The sequence below is a fragment of the Xiphophorus hellerii genome, chromosome 15 (assembly GCF_003331165.1).
Source record: "Xiphophorus hellerii strain 12219 chromosome 15, Xiphophorus_hellerii-4.1, whole genome shotgun sequence".
Taxonomy (NCBI): Eukaryota; Metazoa; Chordata; class Actinopteri; order Cyprinodontiformes; family Poeciliidae; genus Xiphophorus; species Xiphophorus hellerii.
Window position 1 is genome coordinate 20,554,346 of NC_045686.1, and position 27,466 is coordinate 20,581,811.

The 27,466-nt window shown below is 41.8% G+C and overlaps 1 protein-coding gene across 1 annotated transcript; it reads left to right on the forward strand.

Moving 5' to 3' along the window:
- The first annotated feature begins 128 nt into the window (after nt 1-128).
- LOC116733986 (calmodulin-1) lies at nt 129-19,152 on the forward strand. Its single transcript, XM_032585034.1, has 6 exons — nt 129-316; nt 8,539-8,569; nt 9,282-9,425; nt 16,168-16,274; nt 16,436-16,571; nt 18,024-19,152. The coding sequence occupies exons 1-6, from the start codon at nt 314-316 to the stop codon at nt 18,050-18,052; spliced, it is 450 nt and encodes a 149-aa protein (XP_032440925.1). The 5' UTR covers nt 129-313; the 3' UTR covers nt 18,053-19,152.
- The last annotated feature ends 8,314 nt before the right edge of the window (nt 19,153-27,466 follow it).

Consider the following 27,466-nt stretch of genomic DNA (forward strand, 5'->3'; position numbering starts at 1 on the left):
TTGCGGGTCAAAATGGGCAGCAGGATGCTCCTCTTCTGTGCACTGCAGACGTTTGAGCCGCGCTGATTGGCGCGCCGGGCTGCTGGAGGCGCGCGCTGCCGCAGGCGGCTCTGAATCGCAATAAGGAAGTGAGTGATACGTGCTAGCGTGGCGGAGGGATACACAAGACAAACCCGCGTCCCCCTCCTCCCACCGCCCCGCTCTGGCCACGGCCGATATACCCACTCCAAAAGCCGCCAGTGGAACTCCATCTAAGGAACGAGCACACTCCTAGTCTGCTTCCACAGACCAACAAGCACACAACCCGTCCGACATGGTACGTATAGTCATTCATTCTTTGCGTTAGGGGAGGGAAAATGGCGCTTCAAGTGTAGGAACACCTGCGTGCTGGTCGGAGCCTTTGCTTTATAACTCAATGTTCACTCATTGATTCCTGTTATGAGCAACTCGTATCCGTACAGGAGGCGCATACTGTGTTTCAGCCGATTCGAATATTAAAATGGCCTTAATATTCGCCTCTTTTTTTGCCTTTTCCTTGCGGGTTTATGCCTGTAAATGTGCTCTACTTCATATGTGGACTCTATGCTTGATAACTGCGCAATTAGCTAGTTCCTCCATGCTGCAGCTCGAATTCAAACTTGGACGACATTTGGAGGTGTCGGGAGAAACTGGTGAGCTATTCTGGGTTATAATGGGATAATTCTGTTCATGAGCGATACGGTACTTTTTTTTTTGTCTTCTTTTTCACAACGCGCCTCCGGAACACAGGCGTGTTGAGAGAGTAAAAAAAAAACCGTCTTGAAGCCACACGCTGGTATTTTTCCTTCACATGGATTCACACGGCTCAATATATGCTTCATTTTTCGTTCTCTTTTTCTCTCACACACACAAAGGTACAGTCTGGGTGAAGAAACATGTTTGGTTTCCACTTTTTTTTTTTTTTTCTTGGGGTTGCACCATCGCGCCGCCGCCTCCTAGCTTCGCCTTGCCTTGCCGCGCCTGAACCTCCGCGCTTCTCGTCGCTGTTCCGCAACGGAAATTGACCATAACTACTCCGTATACTTGAGAGGTCACATCTCCAGCGAAGGGAGCGGGAGGAGGGGAGCTGTCGGAGCCGAAAACGAGTCGCTATCGGACGGTGTCCCGCAGCCCTGCGAGGCTTTATCGCAGGCAGGCTGGGTTATCTAGTTGTGCTTATGTCTGCTGATTTGGTTGCCTCTTTGCAAATTTCTCGATGTTATGCAAATATGGCACCTGTGGGACTCGTGCAAGAAGCTCTGTGTAAATAAATACATGAACAGAAGGTGGAAACAAGTTGAATCAACTTTTTTGTTCGTCTTCTTCTGCACACCTAGCTGCCACCCTGCTGTACAGTTCCTAATAATTATGCATTCTGCATGTCACTCTGTTGCAGCTGACTTTCTGGTCATCTCCGTAGGCCTCGATGACTTGCAGAAAAAAAATTCCTTTTTTGGTACACACGTTAGCTTGACATCTGCAGCGCAGGAACTGGAAATAATCTGCATATTGCACAGAAGCCTCTCCGAGCCGTAAACCTTTCAGCTCCACCGCGATCAGATGACCCTTGTACAGTATCAAGCTTCCAATCAGGTTCACGTTGCAACACGCTGCAGCAACCGGAGTATAAACCCACCAGAATCCATGAAAAGTTTCATTCCAAACCTCCCCCCCCCACCATCACCTTATCTGAGTCCACTCAGGTGGAAACGCTCCAACCACCCACCCCCACCACCAGCATTGAGGTGGAAGTATTGAGTAAGTGTGTCGAGGCCCTATCTTGTTCCTGCTCGGCTCTTGTTTGCTGCTGCATGTTTAGTAACTCGCGGCGCATCCGATACGCCGTGGTGAATAATTGATGCATTTGGCAGCAACACCTAGCCCTGCCCTACACCTTCCCCCCCTTCCTCCCCATGCGTCTCGGAGCGACGGTGTCCCGTCTGCGGCGCGGAGAGCCCGTCACCTGCCACTACAAGCCATATGGTGCACCGGGTCTTGTCGCTGCGCCCTAGGACCGTGGTGTTGTTTACACTGCACACCCCATCTCTCTGTGTGCGCGTGTGTGGCGCTGCTTGGGCCTGAGGCCTCTTTGTCTTTTGTCCAGCTATGAAGAGAATTGCCCCACAGTGGAATGAACGCCCTGCCGCTACTACCCCCCCACACACTTGGAGTCTTTGTTTCCCTCCTGAATGTTTCAGCTCGTCACACCCATCTGTCTGGGCGATGGCTGCTTTGATCCAGCTCAACAAACTGGTCGGCCACCTCCATAGTAGATCACAGAAAAAGAAAGGACGATCCGTGATTGGTACGCTTGTTTTCTAAAGGAGGAAATGCCAATTACATAAGAGCAAAAGAGGCCTGGGATGGAATGTGATTCTCACAGTGTGATAACGTCACCAACATACCCTGGTGTGTAATGGTGTTCACACAGATTCAGACCCCAAAAAACTAGCAGGATTCAGTCGGTTTCATGTTCAACAGAATGGGAACACATTTCCCTACTGCTGCTAAAGTTATCTAACATTGATGTTTTGTTGTTTTTTGTTATTTCTTTCTTCCTGAACGACACAAATTCCTGTTTTTCTTTTCTTTAGCTAGCGGTAACAAATTTACAAATTTTGCCAGACGATAAATTGTTCCAGAAGTTATTACGATGAACGACAACCTTGTCGTTTTGACGCCATTTTTGAGTAATATAACGGTAATGCCACAATAATGCGAGTACTCCCTTTTAAAGATCTACAAACTTCAGTTTTGTACAGAACAATCCACACTGCAACTGGGAGACATTTTATATGTTCAAAATAAAACACAACAACCAGAAAAACGATAAATAAAACGGATATAAAAACCACACACAGAACCAAAACTATAAATAAAATGGGTTCTTAAGGTCTTTAAATAAAATTGCCCTTCAAGAAATATTAATCATCAAATTATCGAGCTCATTTTAATGTGTGATTAATTGCTTATCACGGCAGGCTTGCCCGATGCGATTTTTTTGCTTCCCGATACGATACTTTGAGTAATGGCCGATACGTTCCCAATACAATATCAACATCAATCCAAAATACTTTTATTACATATGTTGTGTTGATTGCTAGAAAAAGGCTCGATCAAGTCATATTACTCAGAGAATAATAGTGAACAATAGATGTGACAACAACTGACCCATTCATTAACAAGTGGATCAGTCTGTGGGATACAAGCACTGCTGAATAGAAATGCTGGGCCGGACTAAACGATTATTATACCTGATATTTTAGATTTCGCCCGATGTAATCTGATACTCAATTTTCATGCTGACAACAAAAACAATGTTTTTGTGTGCTTAAAAAGAACTGTATGTTAAAAGGATGAACTGTGCTGCAGTTTCCTTGATCGGAGTTTGATTAAAAACAAAATAAAACTAGAGAACGAAAGGGGGAAAAGAGCATCAATGCAAGTCTTTGTTGATGTGTTAACAGGAGAACATGATTGGCGTATTTGAGGAAATAGGAAATATGAGTTGTCAATCACCGTGAAGGGAAAATTCTGGTTTAACAAGTTGATGTTTGCTGGTTGGTTATTGTGGCTATCTGCTAAGGAGTTAGCTTAGCTTTACAACTATTTAGTGGCTGTTAGCTCTCCGTTGGTTTTATGAGCTGAAATATTTCCAAATCACGGAAAATATCAGGAAAAAAACCAAACTGTAGTTTAGTTATTTTATTTTTTCCTCGACTGGCTGACCTGGATTGTGCAGCTACAGGAGGGGGAGGGGCTTATCACTGTATGCTACAAAACTTCCCAACAGCTCCTTTGATATGTCTGTGAAAGACATTAAAGTAGGGCACTGCGAAAAATCGATAATATTGCTTAATCAAATTTTTGGTTTCTGATTGGTTAATATTTGAAAAAATAGGATTTTGTTTTTTACCAATGCACTCATGTTTCCATAGTTCAGGAAACACGAGTGCAGGTTAGTACGCCCAAGGTCGCCATCTTGTTTGACGAGCATTATTTTTTTACAACTTCCATTTATTTAGACTTTGAATTCAGGTCAATTCTGTGATGGGAAATTCGTGGCAGATTTCGGGCTAAGATTTGGTTTTCTTTTAAGTCGAACTAATACAAGAGTGAAGTCATAATACCATCAGTATAAATTGGTGATATTATAACAATGAAGTAGAACTCAACACGAAAAACAAAAAAATTAAGATGAGGATTTTTGAGCCACCTTGTGAAGTGATACTTTGGTATACATTTTACAGATGACACTTTTAACACATCAGCATCAAATCATTATTGGTAGCAGGACTTAAAATAGTGCAAACAACTGTGTATATGTCAAAGAGAGAACTACATGAACCTGACAACCACACTTTTTTTTTCTCATCAACAACTTTTTGTCTTGCAATTTTAAGATGTTTTTTTTTTTTCTGGTGAAATTGTCTCTTTTTTTTTTTTTCCTCCTAATACAATTATTCAAAAATTCTCGTAGCCTGGCCCTAATTCTCCGACGTACAACTCGGAGAAGGGGTGACTGAAACAAAACTACTTTTTGAAAATGTTTTCAGTAGTTTTTTTCTTTTAAAAAAGAAAAATTTAACTTGCACTGGGAAAAAAAAAATCTGACATTTTAATTTTAATCCGTAGCCCAGCCGCAGATTAAAGCAAGAACTTTTAGACCTTGGAAAACCTTAATAGGAACCAACCCATGCCTGTTCCCTACCGGCTCCTGGAGCTGCTTCCTGCCTGTTTGGACTGCTGCCATGGGCAACAGGGTATGCGGTCGACCCAGTCATGCCAGCATCCACAAACACACACAGATTCCTGTTCCCCTACAAGCTGTTATTTAGGCCGACGGACGGTGAATCACAGGGAGTTTCCTCTGAACAGTAAGAGCCACCGCCACACAGAGAGGGGAAAAGGGGGGAAAAAATAGGCCCGGCATTGCTGCGGCACCAGAAGCCCTCGGCAGCTTGGGTCACAGCCAGGGGAGGAACCATAGCGCTGAGTCACCAAACCCTTCCCCCCCTCACACACACCCTGTTCAGTTTTTTAGAGCCAGGTAGACGGAGAAAATACACAGATGGAATCTGGTTTGTTTCATTTTGGCTGCATGGAGACGGAGCAAACAGTCACATTGTTGTGTTTATTGTAAGTTCAGATTGTCCTCACCCTTAAGTTTTAAAGTCATGTATTTAAAATTAAGGGCTTAAAATGTCTTAAATTCACACAGAAAAAGTAAGATGGCCTTAAAAACTTAAATCACAGGTCCTAAAGGGGCAGTGCTTTTTTTTAATCTTCACATCACGATATAATGTTGTTCCCTCAACAAAAACATGTTGTCTTTGTTTTTTTCATGGATGTCCTTTAGTCTCCCGTAGCAACCATTCAGCTGTGCAAAACACCTGGGTGGACCTAGCTCCACCTTCGAGGACGTGACGTTTCCAAGCTTACAGAGCATCCCTACCCCTTCAGACTAGTCAGCAGCAATTAGCACTTGGTGGAACTGCGCATCTGTCCATTATAGTGTATAGTGCTCATTACAGGAGCTACTTCTCAGTGCAAAGCTTTTAAAAATGTTTTAAAGGATTAATAGAGGAGCCATGTTGTGATGACTTCCTGAAGGTGGAGGTTCTCAAAGAGACAGAATCCCAATTTCAAGATAAAAGAAAATTTACTGCACAATCTAAGTCATATTTGATATAGACATCATTTCTATTACAACTGAAGTTAGCATAGCTTTTGATTATGTTATAAAATGTCACCATGTAGCTCTAAAACGCAATATTGTCCCCTTTAAATGTGGTTGTGGCATCTCATAAATGCAAACGTTGGAGTCACCTGTAAACATTATCATTGTGTTCGGAGACTTGAAGCAGTTGCAGCTACCGCTAACTAGCTGCTATAACCTAGCCAGCTGGCTTTTTTTTGCATCTATCATCAGTAAAGTGCAAATTTATCCCAGATGTTTGAGCCATCAGCTCACTTCTGTTGTGCGATGCTGTTCATACAGTCTTGCTCTAAAAGCTTGAAACTACTACTATATAAAATTTGTGATTTTCTTTTGTCCAATTCTGTTGTGATACAAATCTTAAATTTAATTGTTAATGGCCTCAAAATATACTCTACTTTCCTAAATTTGCGTCGGTGAAGCCTGCAGAAACCCTGGACTCATTCAGTCAGGTCATCTAATCATTCGAAACTCGACTACATGCCGATGGATACCTGCCGCCGCCCGGTCCACCGCGACGAGACGCCTCTCTGTTTGAGAGGAAGCAAAAGGTCAGCTGGCAGCGCGGTCATGTGGCGCTCTGCTAAATGCCAACCCAGCCTAAACTAATCTAACCCTTATGCAACAAATTCAATTTGCTGACTTAATTTCCAAAATGGAGCGCCGCGCTCGTTACGAGGTTCTGGTCTCCGGGAGTCATAGGACTCCGGGATGATTTCTTCATTGCATCAGCACGAGAAACACTCCATAAACACGCAAACGTAACAATGGAAGCAGGGCTGGGCGCTTCACAGGAAACGCAGGGATGGAAAGTATTGGTGTGGAGGAAGACTGCGTGTGTATATAAAAGAGTTGCTCTGTGTGTGTTCCCCCTCTTTACTGCCAAGCACACGGATGTCAGTCAGACTGGTCTGTTAACAATAATAATAAAAATATCTTCAGAGTCATTTACACCACTAGCTGTTTCTTCACACTTTTATTCTAGTCTTTTCTTTCTTTTTTTTGATGAGATTAAAAAGAAAGGGTGGGGGCAAGCTGGTTTGGAAGCATTTGAAGCTTGATGCATGATGGAAGCCATAATGGTCGGGGTGAGAGGGGGACGACCAGGCCAGCTGGTTGGTCTGGAGGCAACGCTTTATCCATAAGCAATTCATCAATTAATCACATGATAAATTAAAATGAGCTCAGTCGTTTCCATTGTCGCGATTAGTATTTTTGGAAGGTCAGATTTTGTTTACAGACACAGTTTTGTTTTATTCCTGGTTTCGTTTGTGTGTTTATTTCATTTTTTTGTTTGTTTTTTGGTTGTTCTATTTTATTTATTTTGGATGTTTAAAATATCTTCCAGTTACTGAGTTAAAGTTCTTTACAAAATTTGAGAGAGCGAACTTGAATAATTGTGCCATTGTCAACATGCTTCTTAAAAATGGTCTCAAAACGACAATATTATCGTTTATCGCAGTAATTACTTGGGTTATGTATTGTCCAGCAAAATTTGTTCTTGTGAAAGGCCAACTTAACAGCTTTGTTACAGTATCTTGAAGTGTTGCCTGCTTGTTTTTTCTTTTTGATTGTCAATATCTACCTTTTCTTATCTTTCGAACAAGGCAGCTATTCAGAAACTGCTTTGATGAGCCTTTACTGTCCGGGCAAGCCAGGTCCGATAACTGATTCTATTTTATTATGCCAACGTTGGACTGGAGACAAATTGTTTCAAAACGGCAAAAATACCTGGCACTGGAGGAGTTGGTTTTGCCTGGAAGCACTGCCCCACCCCTACTTGTTGCTGTGCACTGCTAGCTGATGGAAAGCTTCTATTATTTCTCCCTTGCTTTCCAGGAATATAAATTCAGCTGCTTAGAAATATTTGGGGAAATGGAGATGAACAACAACCAAGCAGTTTGTCAGGCTCTTGATTATTGCTGATTTGAGACCAAAAATAGCCCAAAATGTAGGGCTGAAATGATTGATTGTGATTAATTGACTATTGAAATCGTCAACTAATTTAGAAATTGTCAACTGGAGTACACAAACTCCAAACAAGGATATTTGCTGAAAAAATAACATACCTCAGAGCAGTAATTAAGCCAAAACTGTAAACATGTATACACATTTTCCATATAAGTTTAAAAAAAAAAAATAAGACTTTTGTCTGTAAATATGTTCTACTCATTAAGCATCTTTTGCTATCCAAACATTAATCAATGCATCCTTTTCTACAAATGATCAGGCGTTCACTAAATAAATAATGTCATTGTGTTTTAGGCAATAAAATGTTTATTTTCTTATTTTTGGGGGGGATTTTTAAGTGTATTTTTAATGCATAAAAAAGGCTCAAGTGGTTAAATGACAAATCTTGCAGTTTGCGCCAATTTTTATCCGATTAATTGTCAGAATAATTAATAGTCTGAATAATCGCTTACTAAATTGTTAGTTGCAGTTGCATATAAAACTAATACTTTTGTGGCCTTTATTTTGAAGCAAGTAGGTTGAGTGAAGATATTTTGCTCTGACTTGTAGCCTCCAAATATGAGAAATCCATCCTCACCGCTACGGCTGGAAAAAAACTAGTTTCTTTCAGCCTTGTTAAAAAATATTTGCTTTTGTATGTGTTTGACCTCCCTAAAGGTCAAACGCATACCTCTAAGGGCCTCCTTAGATTGCAGTGAAGCCGGTCAGGGTGGGGCTTCATGAGGAATTTCTGTTATCTAAAATGCTTTCCTTGTTGACTAACCCGTCTCTTCTCCCTCTCTTCCCCCCCCCCCCCCCCCCCCCCCCCCCCCCCCCAAAATCAACCACAGGCTGACCAACTAACAGAGGAGCAGATTGCAGGTAAGAACTCCCTCCACTCCCAACAAAACTTTCCTCCTTGTTGTTTTGTGTACCAGCTCTCGGTGGATTAAATCCAGCTCCGCGTTATTCAATAAAGTCCAGCAGTCGTGTAAGGTAATGTCTCTCATTAGGCGTTCTGGCTGCTTCCACATCAACATGAAGGGAAACAGAACATTGAAGGACTTGGCAGCAGGCTGTCCTTTCCCTTCCCTTCTCTTCCCTTGGCAGATCATTAGCTGTTCAAAATGAGCAGGACATAAGGGGATGAAGAATTCACAGCAGTTATGAGTCACAACTGCAACCTACAAAGTTGCACTGAATAGGCACTTTTCTGTCCAGGCCTCTGATTGGTTTCAAACACAATAAGCACCTTTATGTTCTCACCATAAAGACGCAACGTGGCGCTTTGGTCTAAAACTGGAAGCTCTTGTTTCTTTTCAGCCGAACCCCATTTTGTGCTTAATTAGCTGACACTAACACCCCCAAGGCTAAAGCTCCATACTGCCTCCCTGCTGCATGTATTTAGTTGTTTTTAAAACTTTCTGTCACAATGTCAGCCGGATTTCTGGGGACAGAAAGTCAAAGCTCATCAGATTCACGACAGCGTTCCAGACGATCCCAATCGGAAATCGATTAGCTGCTGGAAAGCCCTGGCGTCACCTGACTGTGTTTGCCTAAAACTCAGACACGTTTCCCTCCTCTGACCCCGCAGAGTTCAAGGAGGCTTTCTCCTTATTCGACAAGGATGGCGACGGAACCATTACCACCAAAGAGCTGGGCACCGTCATGAGGTCGCTGGGCCAGAACCCCACAGAGGCCGAGCTGCAGGACATGATCAACGAGGTGGATGCTGACGGTCAGTGGCACACGCTCGTTTCGTTTCAACTGTCGTTACTCGTTCTCAAGCTTTTCCTGGCCAGGAACGTGCTGCAGGTTTTGTGATGGAAGTTTGGAATCGCACCAAAAATGAAGAAGTTACAATATGATTCTTATTCATTTATCAAATCGGATATATATCTTGGTACACTTGAAGTAAAACAAAACTTGCAAGTATTTTTTCAGCAAGACAATAGGAGCTTGTTTTAAGTCAATAATTCATTTATATTGATGGAAAAACAATAGTTATACTGTTAGATTATTTCACTTGTAACTATTACTTTTTCATCAGCGTTAAGGAATCATTTACTCAAAACAAGCTCCTACATTTTGCTGAAAAGTTCCCTGTTATTTTTGTCTCATTTTAAGTGTACTAAAATATTTACGCTACAAACTAGACCAAAAATACATTGTAAGAGTTTGCAGTGTAGTTGGAGCATTTATAGACTGAAAATCTTAGTAATGATGTATTAAATGGACAGGAAGGAAGGAAGGGTTGATGACTGGAGCCAGTTATAGAAAAATGTCTGGTTTCATTGATAAAAGTATCCCTAGTGTCATTTTGTAAGCAGAATTTCACAATTTTCTTAATCAAATTAATAAAATGACAATCATCCTGTTCTACAATTGAATGTCTTCAGTCAGAGGCTTCAGTAGAACCCCTGTAATAAAAACTGCTACAGGAGATCCAGCCTACCCACACCCATCAGCTTCTACAATAACTCCTTAAAGAATCTTGGCTAATATGAGCTATAACATCTAATTTACCTTTGGGCTCAATAAACTGTTTAAAAATGTTATTAAATTTGAACATTTCAATTTTGGAGTTGTAAAAATGAACAAAGTTACGTAGGAGTTGAAATTTCCTTGCAGTTTTCACCAACACCACAATCCAACATGGCTGCCTTGCATATAGAAAATAGACACAAAGTACTGTGTAGCCTCCTTTAATGAACATGTTGCTAGTGCTATTAAAAGTAGTTGACCATATGAAGAAGTGAATCCCACTGGGTTTTTTTGGGAGCTGGTTCATTAAAGTTGGTTTTGATGTTTTTCCGAGAACTTCTGAATGCCGCTGCAACTCGAACTCAGCAAAAGTTGCCACCAAAACTCCTCCTTGGTTCAGTTCATCTGTTCACATTTACCTTGAAAATAATTGATGCCAACATTTTTCGGCGCGTCGGGAACCATTTGGGTTCATTTGCGTGGGTCATGTTCAGTCAACCAAAATGTGTTGCAGGAAACGGCGAGTGCTCTGCTCTGGCCCACATGCTGGCAAATCCCCAAATTTACTCAAATTTTGCAAGCGAAATGGAAGGCTTTTTAATATTTAGGTTAATATGATGCTCCCTCGTTTTTAATCTGCAAAACGACTGTCAGCTGCTACAGGAGCGCAGAAAGTGAGCGCTCCCAACCCATTTTTCTTCTTAGGAATTAATTTGAGTTGCTGCTGTTGTCTGAGGGATACGGCTGTGATTTTTCTGTCATTGCGTGACTTTAGTGGTTAAACCCCCCCGTTACAGAGAACAGGGGATTAGCTGAGGCATCCATTATTGTCCTGCCTCCAAACACATCAGCTGTGTTGTTGCCCATCTCCCTGCGTTTCTCTGCCAACTGTTCGCCAACTGTCCGAGCCAACTGGCGGGCCAGCTTTATTGTCAGATGACGTATCCCTCTGTGTCAGCAGTTTAGTCACTGCGCGTTCGACTCCATCCGAGTCCACAATGTCATTGATATGGATGAGCAGGTGGAGTTTTCAGAACAAGCCATTTGTCAAAGAGTCGGCGTTGCTTCTCGGCGCCGCACGATCACAGCCGCCGTACTAGGAATTAGCGCTTTTAATTTATAGGAAGGCGTTAATGGATCGGCCAGAGATCAGTTATTGTGATAAAAGATAATATTGGGGGGTTTTTGAGAGCATTTTCAATGGCATTATAATTCTCAAAGATCAATAAATTTTAAATTCCAACCAATGTTTAACACTGGAACTAGAAGACATCTTAGATATTTAAAATAAACTAACAAATAAAATGAATTATGAAGAAAAAGGTGTCCTTCAAAAAAACCGCTAGTTGAGACCAAAGCACCAGATTGAGGATTTTAGTCAAACAGTTTTTGGTAGAAAGAGAGAAAAGAGAAAACCAATAAACTATGCAAATGGGAATTGTGTTTGTTTTAATTTATTATGCAATTAATTAATTTATTGCTTATTGTGACAGGCCTACACTCAAATTATTAACTGTAACAAAACTAATCTATGTTCGGTTTATAAACACTTCAAACAACAAAACACATGAACTCAACCAAAAGGTGCTCCAGTTAATAAAAATCACTACGTCAGATTTCAGTAGTGCTGAAACGATTAATCATGATTAATTGATTATTGAAGTCGTCAACTAATTTAGTAATAGATTAATTAACTGGACACAAAAAGAGGTAATTGCTGAAGTAACAGTAATTAAGCTAAAACTGTACAAAAATACAAACATTTTGCATTTAAAACAATGGTTTAAAAAAACATACACTAAAAGAATTAAGTTCTTTATTTGCATCTTTTAATGTACTTCTAATATTGCATAAAAAGGCTGAAGTGATTTAACGAGAAATCTGCAGAATATGGCAAAAACAAAATTCAGAATAATCATTAGCTGCAGCCCTGAACTTCAGAGAATGATAAAAATTATTTGAAAGACAATTGGTGGAGGCCCAGCTGATCCATTTCTACCTATGTACTACGTTTAAACTCAACATGTCTTTGTGCAATCGATCCATCAGCGGATTCGTAATCGAATCTTAGTCTTCTGAATCACGTCAAATCAATTCGCAAAATGCCTAAACTCCCAGGATTTCTTTCTCCGTTTTTCTAAATGGCCAAAATTCTGCTTTTTACTGAATTTATATTTGTTAATTAAAATAATTACTTATTTTATCTGTGATTTGCCGTCAATGTTTCATGTTATCATTTCACCCATCAGTATTTTGGTTTTAAAATCGATTTTTAGGAATGAAGAAGTACCATTTCACAACTTTCTGCTTTTAACTTGGCTAAATTCCCAAACAATGATCCACTGCTGGTGATTTTGATTTTTTTTTTTTTTTGTTTGTCTGAATCTGCATTTGCTGCAGGATGCTCCAATCGTCTTTAGGCAGGTACAAGGGTAGTGGATTCTGAGACAGAGCAGGCCCAGGTGCCAAAAACCACAGCTAAACAAATGTCCAGTTAAAGCATTATGTTGTGAATCCAAAACCAAAATTTTGTACCCAGATATGCAGAATGATACAAAAACTGTATGAAAAAAGTAGGGAATGTAGAAAATGAAACATGCCAATTCCCCAAACGCGTTCGCCTTGCGACCGCTTATAGGAACCACATTGATCAGAATGAATCAATTGCCCCTTTAGTCATAGATTATCCTGCCACCCTCACGAGTTGCATTGAAGAGCCAACACACACACACACCATCACATTCCCTTGTTCTGCCTCTGCCTCCCTTGGCTGATGCAATCTAGGTCAGACGGCAATGAAACTAGTAATGGAAAATAAAAGTGGTTACATAAGGCCTCTCTGCCCGCTGTACATCCAGTACCCCATTGGATGTGAGCCGGTCCATTGAAAATCAGCTTTATTTACCAAACAAGCGGACGATGACGAGCGCCAAGCAAGACGGACGAAGCGGCGCGATGTTAGTGGAAAACGTGATCTGGGAAGAAACGCGGACGCTGGTTTCTGACCGGTTTCGGCCGTTCTGTTACACAACCTGCTGTTAACATGCGATAAAGCAACATGCACCCCAAAACGCATCACTCTCCATTACACAATCCCACCACTGTGGGGGGGAGGGGGGTTAGCTCGATGACCGCACATACGGGTGTGCCGAGATGTCTCAACCATCTATAGTTTGCGTCAGCACCTCTTATGTGTAATCGCACCGTCTCCCACTCGGTTCACTCCTTATATTCTCTCCTCTTCACATCTCTGTCGCCCACTCACTTCCTTCCGCCCTCTCTCTCCTTTTTTTTTTCTTTCTCTTCCACCATCTTCTCTCTCTCCTAGTCTGCCTTCGTCCCCATCTTCATCCTTCCTCACCGATCCAGATCAAACAGCGAAGCGTTCCCGTCTCCCTTCCTTTCCCCTCAGATTGTGTTTTTCCAGTTGAGCTGGTACCGTTATCTCCTCACCAGTCTTCCCAGTCTTCCTCGTTGCTACGTTTCAGACAATCACCCCTGGCCATAAGATCACCATCTGCCCCCCATCACATCACCGTATTCCTTTTTGTTCCACACACAAACACACACTCTTTAGTTAGTTACTTGTATGTCTTGCAAAGATTGCTCTCATTGGTTAATCAGCCAAACAAGCCCACCCCAGAACCAATCGTTTTGGCTCCTTTAATTCATTCGTGTTCCAGACATTTTACCTAATTCAGGATGTCGATGCATCCTTAAATACGTTTATCTAAAATTAAGGCATTAGGACATCTTGGAATGCTGTTATTGCATTTTAGATGATAAAATGTTTGTTGTTCAAAAAATGAATTGAATTGTTTGTGTATTCGTATCTTTTAATGTATTTCTGATGTTGTATGAAACGGGCATAAGTGGTTAAATGAAAAATCTGTAGAATGTCAATCCAATTAATCGCCAGGATAATTAATAGAATAATCGGTTACTAAAATAATCTATAGTTGCAGCCCTAATCATAGATCTTATATTCTGTCATGGTAGCGTTGTTTAATCTATAAAAAAAATTTTTTTCCCGTCTGGCTAAAGTTTGAGTCACGCAAAAACATCTTCATTGCATTCTGTGACTCAACTTGGTTGATGCTAGCGCTAACTAGCTGCTAATCTATTGTTGCTAACTAGGTTTTTTGCGTCTGTCATGGCTTGATGACGTTCATATGCCATTGGCTACCTTCTGTTGCCAGCCCATATGAAGCTAGGTGGATTCTGTGCAAAAAAGCTTGGCAACAATGATTAAGGCTGGAGAGAATCACAAAATGGGGTGAAACTTGCAAAAACCCTGTATTTCTGTGCATTTGTTTTCCATTTATTTATATTTTATGATGGTTAACAGTTCCAGGTCTAGATAAAAGGAAGCTCTCATTAGATTCCCCCTCCTGCCGTGGAGCCTATGAGCTCCTTCCAGTCAGGAGAGTCTGATCCCAGTTTAATCCTGTTGTGACATCGGCTACATGGATATTAATCCGACAGTACACACATATGACACTACCGGCACAGCAGCTGCCGTTAGGGCAACTTGAAGCGCCGCCACTCGTTCAATCATTCTGGCTCTCGCATTGATATGGAAAGACTCGAGGATGTGTAGCTGTAGCATCTGGTTCGAAGTGCAGAATCCTGTGTGCGATGATTTGCTCTCCAGATCCGATTCATTCAAGACCCTTAAAGGAATACACATAGGAATGGGCGATAAATCTAGTTTATTCATTAATCAGATTTTTGGTTTTTGAAGATTATATTTTTGGAAAATCTGGATTTTTTTTTCACTAATGCACTGTGTGTTTCTAGACATCTGAGGGATTTAATCAAGCCCATCTTCTTTGACAAACCTGTTTGTTTTGAATTTTAATTCAAGTCAACTTTATGACAAAATACAAGAGTCAGGCCAAAATGGTTTGTTTTTCTTAATGCAAAAATAATGTCATGTTAAAAGAATGGTGTTGGAATTACAAAATTTCTGTGCGTGTCAATCGGAATCCAGCATTTTATTGCTGAAAATTAGCTAAAATGCTATGGTTAGCTTCAATTGTGTCAGTAGCATGTGTCTGACGTGTCGGTAGCAAGCAAGTCAATACCAATGTGGACGCTCATCGACTTGCTCTATACAGTAAGCTACAGTATATGTGACTAATATATCAACAATTAGCTAAAATTGTTATTTTAGCTGTTATTTGTTATTGTTACTGTTGTTGTTTGTTATTGTTATTGCTATTGTTATTTAAGGCTAATGTTAGCATGGGGCTATCACTAGCATGTAGAGCAACTAGCACATCGACTAAAAGTGACTAAGATCACTCAGTATGCAAACATTAGTGTATAAGCTAAAATTAGTCAAAAGGCCAGGGTTAGCTTAAATGCTGTCAGTAGCACGTGGGGTATCACTAGCATGTTGACGTACTCCATTGAGTATAAAATAGTAATTATCCAAAATGAGTATTTTACCTTTAATACTGAAATAAGCCAAGGAAAAAATATTTTATTTAAGGTTGTTTTATTTTTTCCTCCATACGACTTTCTTGTAATTTCCAGACATCCTAATTAATTTGCGTCTTTATTCTTTTGATGCTATGACTAAATTCTCATAATTAAAAAAAAAAAATTAACACAGCACGGCTCGTCGTACAACTTGCACAAGGGGACAATTAAAGCCACTTTTTGAAAATATTTTGTCATTTGGAAAATCCTTTTAAAAAAAACAAGGAGATTTAAAACCAGATCAGACAAATGCAAAAGAAAAAAAAGCATGCCACACTTTTCAACATTTTCAGAGCAGTGCGTCGTTTTTCTTCCAATTCGCAACGGTGATGGATCAGATCCAGAGCTGCGGCCTCTAAAGAGCTAAACCACTGGATGAACATTTTCAGTTGGCTGCTTCTCATCAGCCAAATGCTGATATAATGTCATTATTTCGGCTGATCAGTCACCTTTTAACTGATTGCCATTTTTGATGATTAAACAGGCCTCCTTGACTCACTCCTTTCCAGGTAACGGAACCATCGACTTCCCTGAGTTCCTGACCATGATGGCCAGAAAAATGAAGGACACAGACAGCGAGGAGGAGATCCGCGAGGCTTTCCGGGTATTCGACAAGGTACGGAAATATCGCAAGGAGAACCTCTGCTGGGAGGCTGTGACTTGAGGAGAAAGAAAACAAGAGAAAAAGTTGTTGGTGTTTTTGTCATGAAATCATTGCAAACTTTGTCTTTTTACTAAACAATAATCTGTAAGATGAATTCTGTCACTTCCTTCCAGGACGGGAATGGCTACATCAGCGCCGCAGAGCTGCGCCACGTCATGACGAACCTCGGGGAGAAGCTAACAGACGAGGAGGTGGACGAGATGATCAGAGAAGCAGACATCGACGGAGACGGACAGGTCAACTATGAAGGTATGGGATCACTGAAAATGAAACGCACAAGTTTTTAACAAACGGGGATCAGACTGAGGCTCATCTCTCCAAGCTAACTGTGACCTGAATCCGTCGTTGGATGGAAACTGCCGCTCAAAGTTTGGAGAAAAGCCACCATGTTTTCACATAACCATAGAGTTTAATGGGATTTTATGTTTTCTATACTGATACAAAGTAGTGCAGAGTTGTGGAGGAGGAAGTGGGAATCTGGAAAGGGTGGCAAGATTTTTAGGTTAACTCGTTTTTTTGGGGGCGGGGGGGAGTTTACGCTGATATCAATAAACAAAACCAAAAATGTGAGATAAGTACAAACCTCCCAGTAGTAATCGTCAACTAAAATGTTGGAAAAGGAGCGTTATTAAAAAGTAACCAAAAGGATTGATCTTCCTTCTCCACTGTAAAACATGGTGGTGGCATCATCATGCTGTGTGAATGCTTTCCTACAGCAGGGACGAGGAAGCTGGATGGAGCTGAACACGCACTTAAGTTTTAACCAGGGATGCACCGATCCACTTTTTTCACTTCCGATACCGATATCTGATGTTTGGTATCGACTGATGCCGATCCAATACAACAGTGCTGGATTAACTTAAAACATTTCCTTTATTACAAATTTATTTGATAATCCTGCACCAGTACAGCACACTTAAATACACCAATAGCTTTATAAGTTTGGTCCAACATGTAAAAACAACTTTACTTTTTTCGGTCAGTTCAATTAGAAGTATAACAGCCAATGGAAAATCAATAATAGAGAAACTGAAATTGACAAAAATAAATCAAAAAAACTGTGTTGACTACTTTGGTCAAACATGTAAAGAAATACACTGCAACAAACCTTCTTGTAAATAGTTCAGAAAGTCCAACTAGGAATTCTAAATATAATGTAAAATAAATAATGAATGACACCGCTCAGAACAAACCATAGCATTAGACTGAATAGATCTGCCACACTCTGTATCCGAACCAATACAGATATCGGTATCGGATCAGTGTGTCTCTAGTTTTAAATATTATACTTTTCAGAAACCAAAGCTTCACGATTATGCACTGCTTTGAGTTTCTCTGTTGCATAACATCCAGATTACAACGCATTGTCGTAACGCGGCACCGTCTCGCCGTATTGGCGCATGTTCTCTACGACGTTTATCGTTTTAGCTCGTGTGTGCGTGTGTGTGTGTGTGTGTGTACCCCCGCCGCCCCGTGCACAAAGCCCTGCATTTTTAATCATGGCGGTTTAATGAGCCGAACGCAGAAGCTGTTTGGAAGAGGGGGGGGGTCAGTAATTAGGATGTGTGTTCTGAACCTGCTCAGCTTGATTAAAAAATTAATAAAGCATTTAAGAATTTAGCAGGTGACTGCCCATCGCGGCAGAGCTGTGAAACTGGTGACCTCATTGTCCGTTTTTTTTGGGTTTTTTTGTCTCTGCAGAGTTTGTACAGATGATGACCGCAAAGTGAAGCTTGCCCGCCCCATCCTGACCCCCCCCTCGCCCTCCCCTCTTAGAAGAAAACAAAACAAAAAACATGAAAAAAAAATGTTTTACTTACCTCTTGGAAGAAAATGTTCATTTATTCATACTGTTTCTGTATAGAAAATAATTGAATGTTGACTTAAAATATCCTTCTGTCCACACAGGAAAAATATATATAAAAAAAAAATACAAAAAATGCATGAAAATGATGGTTAGTGATTCTGCCCTCTCTCTCCTGTCCCTCCCGCCCCCCAACATGAAGATCAGTTCAGCATCAGTACGAGTAAAAACAATAACAAACCCTGTAACTACAACCTTCAGACTAAATTTAAAGCATCGGGCCAACTCCTCCCAGCTCCATATGCTCGTGGTAACCGTCTGGGCTGGCCATCTCTCTTCTTCTTCTTCTCTGTTTTCTGTTCTTCATGCATGCAGCTTGAGACCGGAGCACTAACCCCCTCCGCCCCCCACCCAACTCATCCGTCCTCCTCCGGACTACCAGAGCGTGCTGATTCCACTATAATCTGTCCTCTTGTTGGTTTGGTACAGTTTTTTTTTTTGTTTTTTTTTGTATTCGCAGAGGAACCCTGTACTGTTAGTTGAGAGAATACACCAGGTTCTAACTCAAAAGCATTAAAGTGGAATGGGATTTAATTGTATGCTAGATAAAAAAAAGGAAAAAAAAAATGTACAAAAAAATGACATTTTAAAGCGTTTGGCATGTTTTTATGTTATTCGGACGGCCATCTTAGTAGTCGTTTGTCCTTCCCTACGCAAAAGGAGGGGAGGAGTTAGTCTTACAGTGAGCTTTTTTCTTCTTCTTCTTTTCGCTGAGATGGAGTGTCTGTCCTCTTTTTCTTGCAAGAGAGAATCACTGGCCTTCACGTTTATTTTGTTTTTTTTATTCTTCTGTTGTTTCGACTCAGACGGGGAGCATAGTGAGGGTGCGGCGCTGTGTTCGCCGGCGCCGCACCAGGTCTGCGCGACTGTTCGTCCTGAGTTCAGTTTACATTCATTCCAAGTTGTACATGCTAGTCTTTAATTTTTTTTTTTTTTTTTTTTTCAAATAAAAGACCATAAACTTTATCATGCGTTATGTCATTTTTCTTATGCTCGATTATGAAAGCGATAACTGAAGACAGCATAACAAGTCTGTATGTTTATTTGACTAGACAAATGTGTCAACAATAAAACGATTACAATCAGCTCCATGTGTCTGGGTGAGCTGTGCTGTGTCAAACTATGAAGGGAGTGTGTTTGCCTTCGCATTCAACTGTGGATACACACACGCATCTATGCCAGCTCTCTTCCCTTTTAAGAAGACCCAGCTGGTTGCTAGGCAACAGGAGCATGCTGGTACTGGGATGTTGAAGGAGGAGTAGGGGGGTGGAGAGGTTGGAAAGACAAGTGGGAGTTTGAATAAACCTTTCTGCTTCTGCTGATGACTCCATGTTGGCTTGTCCTAGTAAGGCAAACCAGGCCAAAGCACTACTGGGTTTGCGCTTCGTCATTATCCTCCTTTCTGCACTGATTGCAACACTTGCAGGGCATTGCACTTAAATATCTACAAACTTAAAGAGTCGCATCACTTTCGCTGTGAAGGGAGTGTTGTTTGAGCATGTGTTGGCCGGCTCGCCACCCACGCCACGGCGAGAAGGAAACACATATGCCTTTAAGAGAGGAAGAAAAGCCACTCAGAGGAGAGATTCGGCTTTCAAGGGAACAAATATGGATTCTATGATCTCTAATACTTCTGTCAAATCATAGGGTGAAGGAAAGGGTGCCTGTGTGTCCTTGAGTTTTAAATTCTTTTTTTTATTATTTTTATTAAGTGTCCAGTATTATGTGTTTTCCAGTCACATTGTATTTTATATTAAAATTAAGTAAAAAGTCAGTTGTTATAAAAATGCTATGTATGTTATGCAATCAAAAGAAATTTGATTACATAATTAATTGTCCTTAAATTGGGACTTTGTCTCTTTAAAAACTCCTGCTCTTTCTAAAACTCCGCCTTCAGGAAGTCATCACAACATGGCTCCTCTATTAACCCTTTAACATTTTTACCAGCATTTCACTGAGAAGCAGCTCCTATAATGAGCTCAAGAGATGTGCAGTTTCACCAGGTGTTTGCTTATTGCTGCTGGCTAGTGTGAGAGGCTACCGCTAACTAGCTGCCAATAAATCCTTGTTAGCTGCTAGCTAGCTTTTTATTGCGTTTGTTATCGTAAATAATTGCAAGTTGGCCAGACCACCTTCATCTTTGCCACTGGTTCACTTCTGTTGCCAGAAGCTTGGTGCTACTATATAAAACATGAAATCTTCTTTTGTACATTTTTGCTGTATTAAAATAAATTCATTATGGTTTTAAAAAGTGTTAAATTTGAGTCAATGAGACCCGCAAAAACCCCGCATCCAGTAATTTCAGCCATTGGGGCAATAGACTAACACAATGAACTTCCCTTCTATTTCAGTCATTTCTTGACCACACAGGTTGGGCAATAATCAAGCCTGGATGTGTCTTGTCAACCTGAACCTAAACACTCCTATGTAGCTCCTGTTTGGACCCATTTACCCTGTTAAGTGTGAAATTCAAGTAATTTCAGAAACTTCTGCAACACTAACACTCCAGTGAGAAAACAGTATGCGGTCACCTGTCGGCTCTTGCAAACACAAGCGCATGCTAGAACCTGTACAAAAAAGGGTGTGCCACCTCTCTCAACCACCAGCTGCTTGCACTGACCAGCAGCAGCCAAGCATTAAGAAAAAAACAAACCCCAAACACAGCCCGTCAACCAATGAGGGCTCAGACAGGGTGTGGTTTTTGGTAATGAGGCTATGGGTTCCCTGGAAAAGGCGTCCCTTCCTTTCAGGTGAGGAAGGGACATCCGAGCACCCTGCGGGTTAAATTAAGAACATCAATATTTCATGTGTAAATGAAGCAGCGCACTGTGGAGGCGGTAACGTGAGAGGGACTGACCGGGCAGGGCTATCGCGTAGCAGCACCCCTGGAAAGAACAGGCCCGCTTGCGAGATGACATACAGTGTGACTGTGTGTTGCCTGTGTAGGACACATCCTGCAAATAGTACACGTGTGCAAGAGAGGAGGGTGGAGTCGGGGACTGTGTGTGTGTGTTAGAGACGTGGAGCTCTGTTTGTTGGTGTAGCATTGGGTTGCTTTAGCGTGTCGAGGGAATGGATGAGGATGATCTCAGACAGTCAAAGCTTCAAAACAAGAGCGCGTCTGGCACCTTCTACCAACCTCTGTTAGCAATGGGCGAATACAGTAAACAAATACAATTCTTGTAAAGGTATTCATACTTTATGGAATTATCAACATTGTATTGGGACTTTATGTGAACAACAAGTGGAAAGAAGATTAAATGTTTTGCATATGGACAGATTTTTGCTGTACTGTCCACAAGAACAGTTCGGTGGCTTTTACAGACGAATGGCAAGAAGCCATAAAAGAAATGCTTAACCACAAACAACAGAGGACAGAGCAAACACGTAGAAGAAGGTTCTCTGCCACATGAGACCCAGATTGTACTTTTGGGCCTATAAAACTTTGAGTGGCACCAGAATCATCAATATAGGACAATAGTTGAAGCAAACCAGTTGGAGGTTGTAGAAGACTCGAAGGGTGGAAAGTTCACCCTAAGCATACGGTCCAGACTCCAACAGAACGATTGATATGTATGTATGAGTGGATTGGAAGGACATTTTGAAGTATCTTAACACATTTCAAAGTTGTGAGTTCTGTTGATATAGATTGAAGATATTCATCCAGTAAAGAGGTTCACACAACATACAGACCTAAATCCAATTGAGAATTTGTGGCAAGACTTGACAAGAGATGTCAACTAATGCTCTCTACGCAATCTGACTTAGAAGGAGCTAATTTGCAAAGAAAAACAGGCAAAAACTTCAGACTCCAGGAAGCTGGTAGGCAAACCCTGAAGGGCGCGCCCCTACACATTCAGCAAATGGTGGTTCTACAAACTGTAGGTTGTCTTGCAGCAAGAAGGTCCTGGGTTCAAATCCCAACGTGGGGGTCTTTCGGTTTCAGCAGGAACTCTGTGTGGGTACTAAATTCTGAAGTATGAGTGTTTGTCTTTATGTCTTAAGTTATCTGTTCACCCTTAACTTCTGCAATGAGAACTTTACCCAGCATCACTATCATATTGCATCTTCTTTTAAATTCTTCATGATTCTGTGTTTTACTGCACCTTTCATGCTAAAAGAAGAAGAATGGGAGGCATTGTCAGTGGTTAGCTGGTGTGGATGATTCTGCAGTCTGGCAGCTTCTTTTGGTCCTTGGAGGGTCGTTTTCTCCATGTTGTGCTAATGACAGCTGTAGAGGTGGTGGAGCAAAGCACCGCAGGGGTTTGGCACGTCTTGCTTGTCGTACTCTGCAATGCAGCGTGGCCCCCTCCACCTCCACCCTCTAAGCTCCCGTCATGGTGCCTTTGCAAGTACTGGCAGCAAGCGTTGCTCTCTCCCAAACACTTTCCCAACCCAACAAAAGCTCCGTCTCTTGCTTTGGTGTGTTTGAGTTTATAATCCGACCCCCTGCCGTGTCCTCATGTTTGTCTTCATCTCTTGCTCTGCTTCCCCCTCTCTCGTCCTCTCCCTTCCTCTTTCCCCCTCATTTACCTTGCTGCCTCATCTCAGCCCGCTCTATTTGTCTGACGGTGCACTTTGTGCGTGTGTGTGGTTTTTTTTTATAGATTCCAATCATTCTTGCTCAACCTCCAGCCCGCTTTATGGTTGCGTCAGTGTCGCCGTCACCGGCTCCAGGCCTCACTCTATTTACCTAGAACAATAGGCTCATCCATCTTTGATTGTTGTGAAAAATTACTGCGTTGTCACGAGAACCGAGCGTCTCGGAGCCTCATGCAATATTCAGAGGCGATGATATAAGATTCCTGCTAATGAAAAAAAAACAGCAGGCAATACAAACAGCTCTTTAATAACGGCCGGGCAGAACAGCCTGCTCCCTGTTGATCTCGGGAGTGCAGTTAACCGGCGCTGGGCAGAAGCTGAGAGTCCCCGTGACTCAGCGATGGGCGCCTGACTGCGAGGGCACCACCATTCACCGACTCGTCTGCTCTTCAGGCCGCAAATCCACCGCATTGGTCCAAAACGTAGACAAGTACCGCATGTCACGGCTAGTGACAAATACAGTTTGACTAAAGATGAGCAGTAATATCTGGCCAGGAAAGGTTTGTGGCTGCTCCAACTGCTTTGATTGTGGAGTTGAAATCAGAAAGGTGGATTTAGACAGTTTAAGAAGCACTTTGTCGAAGGAATGAAAAAGGGAATCTACGGTTCGAAATGCCTTTCAATCTGCTGCTTCTGGCTGACGACTCACGCTGCAGTTATCGTTTCGAACAGCAGATGTCACTAGAGACGAAATCTGCCTCTCAACCATAAGTGCAAATTAGCAAAGTTTTTTTTGATACAGCTAACATTTGCAAAGCAGCCAATCCAGTTGCGGCATTCATTGTGCAATTTGACATTTTGAAAATAAATTCACATACTGCAACCAATGGCAATTGGGAAATAACCAACTCACTAAAACATTTTTGCCGCTATGTTTTTTTTTTTTTTTTTTCTGACCATATCGAAATAGATTTATTTCACAAAACTTCAATGGAAACACATTTTTTGCATCACACTAGTCACATGATCAACAACCGGACATTTCCACTGGCACAAACAAAGAAGTTGTTGCCAACTTCTTTGGCAACAAAGAAGTTGGAGGATGATGGAGCGGCCATGTTGATTAACGACTAATCATGTGAACAAACGTATTCATGTGTGACGTTAATTGCGTTGCTAATTTTAATGGAAACGCCGCAATTACAAAATTGTGTTTTTTCAACATTATTGACAAGGTTTTGCACACATTGTGTAATCAAAACGCAGCTTACAATATTTAGTAAGAAGACGACCAAATCGCGCAGAAAACTCATCATAAAGGAGAAAAGCGGATAATTAAACATTGTTTGTAATCTTTGCTCTATAATTGCGCAATAATTCTTACTTTAAGTCGATAATTAAGTTGAACGGATTTAGCAAAACAGCAACGCTAAAATTAGAGTTGTATACTAGAAAATGTCTGAAGAAATTTAGCCGGGGCCTGCCAAAGCGTGTCCGTCGGTATGGGCCCGGCGTTGTCATGCTAGAAAGTAGCATCGATGCTAAAGAACGCTGCAATGTAATCAATAGCATGTGGAGAATCACAAGAACGTTAAGTAAGGTGGACGTGCACCATTCAGTATGATTTAAAATTTGTCAAGGCTTTTATTTTGGAATTTTTGTTAAACTTCATTTCAAAGGGCCAAACTAATCCCATGTGTAATAGTCATTGGGTTAAATCAGTTATATAATGCTGAAAACGCAAGTAGTTGATGTAAAAATATTAAAAGCTTTTATTTTGAAATTTTTGTTAAGCTTCATTTCAAAGCACCAATCTAATCCTATGTGTATCAGTGCTTTGGATAAAAAATTCACATAATGCCCAAAAGAGCAAATACCTGATCTAAAACTTTTCAAGGCTTTTAATTTGAAATTTTCAGTATGCCTCATTTGAAAGGGCCAAACTAATACCATGTGTAACAGTCATTGGGTTAAATCAGTTATATAATGCTCAACAGAGCAATAACCTGATTTAAAAATATTCAAGGCTTTTATTTTGAAATTATTATTATGCTTAATTTTAAAGTTCCAAACTAATCCCATGTGTAACAGTTACTGAGTTAAATCAGTTATATACAGCCCATAGCAGCAAGTAGTTCTAAAGGCCAGTTCAGTCCTGATCTGTTTCAACTGAGGATAGATAGAACTACAGTGATGCGTATTTGTAGTCCTAACCAGCAGCCAATAGCCTCTTGAGTTCCGTTGCTATGGTAAATAAGTTTCTCAGCAAGGTGTGAACTGCTAGTGAGAGAGGCTGAGAGCCTCAGAAAATCCTGTCGCATGACTTTGCTCTGAAGCACCGTGACAGAAAACCGTACGGTCTAGATAAATTTCGAAAACATTTTACCGGAGCAGACAGGCGTATCAATGTCAGGACCGATTTTGATACCAATCGTGCGATATTTGTGGGCGTGATGGCGATTTCAAAATTATTTTGGGGTGAAAAATTCTCTTCATTTCTCACTCTAGCCGAGATCTAATGGCCCTGACTCTCACTCTAATTTTAGGAAAAATGAAAAACTTTGGGTCGCTTAGAGACAAATTGTGGACAAACCGTAATTGGTATCGACGAGCCGTCTTCACTTTCGAAGAGATCACAGACGTATCTACAAAATGAAATTTGAATGGCATTTCTACGTGAATTCGTGACGACACAGAAAATCCTCAAAAGTACGGTATTTGAAGGATTTTTCCCATTGACTTATAATGGGGTTTTTTTCGTAGTTTTTTGCGAATTATGTCGCCACGTTAACCCCGAATCCCACCAAAAGTAATAGCTCCAATGGCGTGAATTTTCTGCACGTTTTGATACCTCATTTGTAGGTGTGCACGCAGCGGTACGAGCCGCATTAACGGTTACGGATAAAAAATAAAGAATTGGGAGAATAGCAATAGGTTCCTGCCATTGCTTTGCATGGCAGGCCCCAACTATTAAGCTACACTAAGCTAAACAGGCTAATCATGGGACTGAAAAAAAACTAGCCTGTGTCTTAGGCCACTGTAAAAAAAAAAAAAAAAACACAAATCTATTGTATTGTTTTTGCAGGCTGAACAGATCCATGTGTTTTGTTCAGGTAAATAAATAATTTTGTATTGATGTTTTGGTCACTGATCATTGTAATCTAAGTTAGATTAGATTTCATTTAGATGAAACTGCCATTTTAGTGACACCTTCAACAGTTTGTGCCTCTCCATCCATCCATCCATCCATCCATCCATCCATCCATCCACCCACCCACCCACCCACTTCCGCTTATCCGGAGTCGGGTTCCGGGGGTAGCAGCTTCAGAAGGTAGGCCCAGACTTCCCTCTCCCCGGCCACTTCTTCCAGCTCTTCGATGTGAAGGAGCAGCGGCTCTACTCTGAGTCCCTCCCGGATGACTGAGCTTCTCACCCTATCTCTAAGGGAGAGCCCAGACACCCTACGGAGAAAACCCATTTCGGCCGCTTGTATCCGCGATCTCGTTCTTTCGGTCATGACCATAGATGAGGGTGGGAACGTAGATCGACTGGTAAATCGAGAGCTTCGCTTTTTGGCTCAGCTCTCTCTTCACCACGACGGACCGGTACAGCACCTCGCTCCATTAAGGAAAAAAAAAAAAACAAAACCCGGTCACGTCCCTGGCTCTGTTACATTTTGTAGTCAACTGGTATTTTCTATTTGTGGACAAAATTTGAGGGGGTGGGGCCAAGACCGAGGGTCTATCACCAACCCAAATGAAGAGCTCAATCCGGCTACAATTCTAACACACAGGAAAAAGGAAGCAGGGAGAGAAAATGAGGCTGAGTAAGGGAAGAAGAAGAAGAAGAAGAAGAGGAGGAGGAGGAGGAGGAGGAGGAGGAGGAGGAGGAGGAGGAGGAGGAGGAGGAGGAGGAGGAGGAGGAGGAGGAGGAGGAGGAGGAGGAGGAATGTGTCAGAGAAAACGCTGAGATGGAATCCTCCTCCTTGGGATTTCCTCTCTATGATGAACCCTCTCCCCTTCAAGTCCTCCCAACAAACGTTTTTCTTCCTCTTCTTCATTTATTATTATTTTTTACTGCAACGCAATTGTTGCTAAGCTAATTTCTCATTTCCTCTCCAATTCCCTAGCACCATCACCTGTGCAGGCTACCCAAACCCTGTCCTTACCGCTACCTTTGCGCCTGACAGCTCACTGCCGATCCCCTCCACCTCCCAACACACACACACACCCAACAGGCTGGCACCGGCCTGACAAGGGAGAAGAGGGGGAGACGTAGAGAGGGCAAGAGAAAGACGGAGGAGCAAAAACAGGGCCAGGCAAAACAGGGCCAGGCTTGCAGAGGCAGTGCGGAGGAAATACGATGCAAATGCAACATAATGCAGTGGCTTGGGGTTGTGGGGGTTGTGGAGGGGTGGGGGCCTTGCAGATGAGACACGGCAAGGACGTCCAAGAGAAGGAAGCTGCTCACCGAGGGCCCCATAGGGTGACCTTGGTGAATCTAAAGGAATAATGCACGCTCCTTATTAATATGTAATTGAAATTTGCAACAGATGCCGCGAATGAAAGTGAGAATGTCGGCGGCTTGTCGCCGTCAGAAGACAGGCAGGTCGGACATGACATCAGCGCAAACGACGACGACAACAACAACAAGCCCTCCTTCCTCTAAGCAGCACATAAACATTCAGCGGCTCTTAAATGCTGCCTCATAAAATCTGCACACGCGGGCCTGGGCGTCT

Excerpts from the sequence above, each read along its gene's own strand:
- LOC116733986 (XM_032585034.1), top strand. Across the intron at positions 9,426-16,167 it reads CAACGAGGTGGATGCTGACG|GTAACGGAACCATCGACTTC; the intron begins GTCAGTGGCACA and ends ACTCCTTTCCAG. Across the intron at positions 16,572-18,023 it reads CGGACAGGTCAACTATGAAG|AGTTTGTACAGATGATGACC; the intron begins GTATGGGATCAC and ends TTGTCTCTGCAG.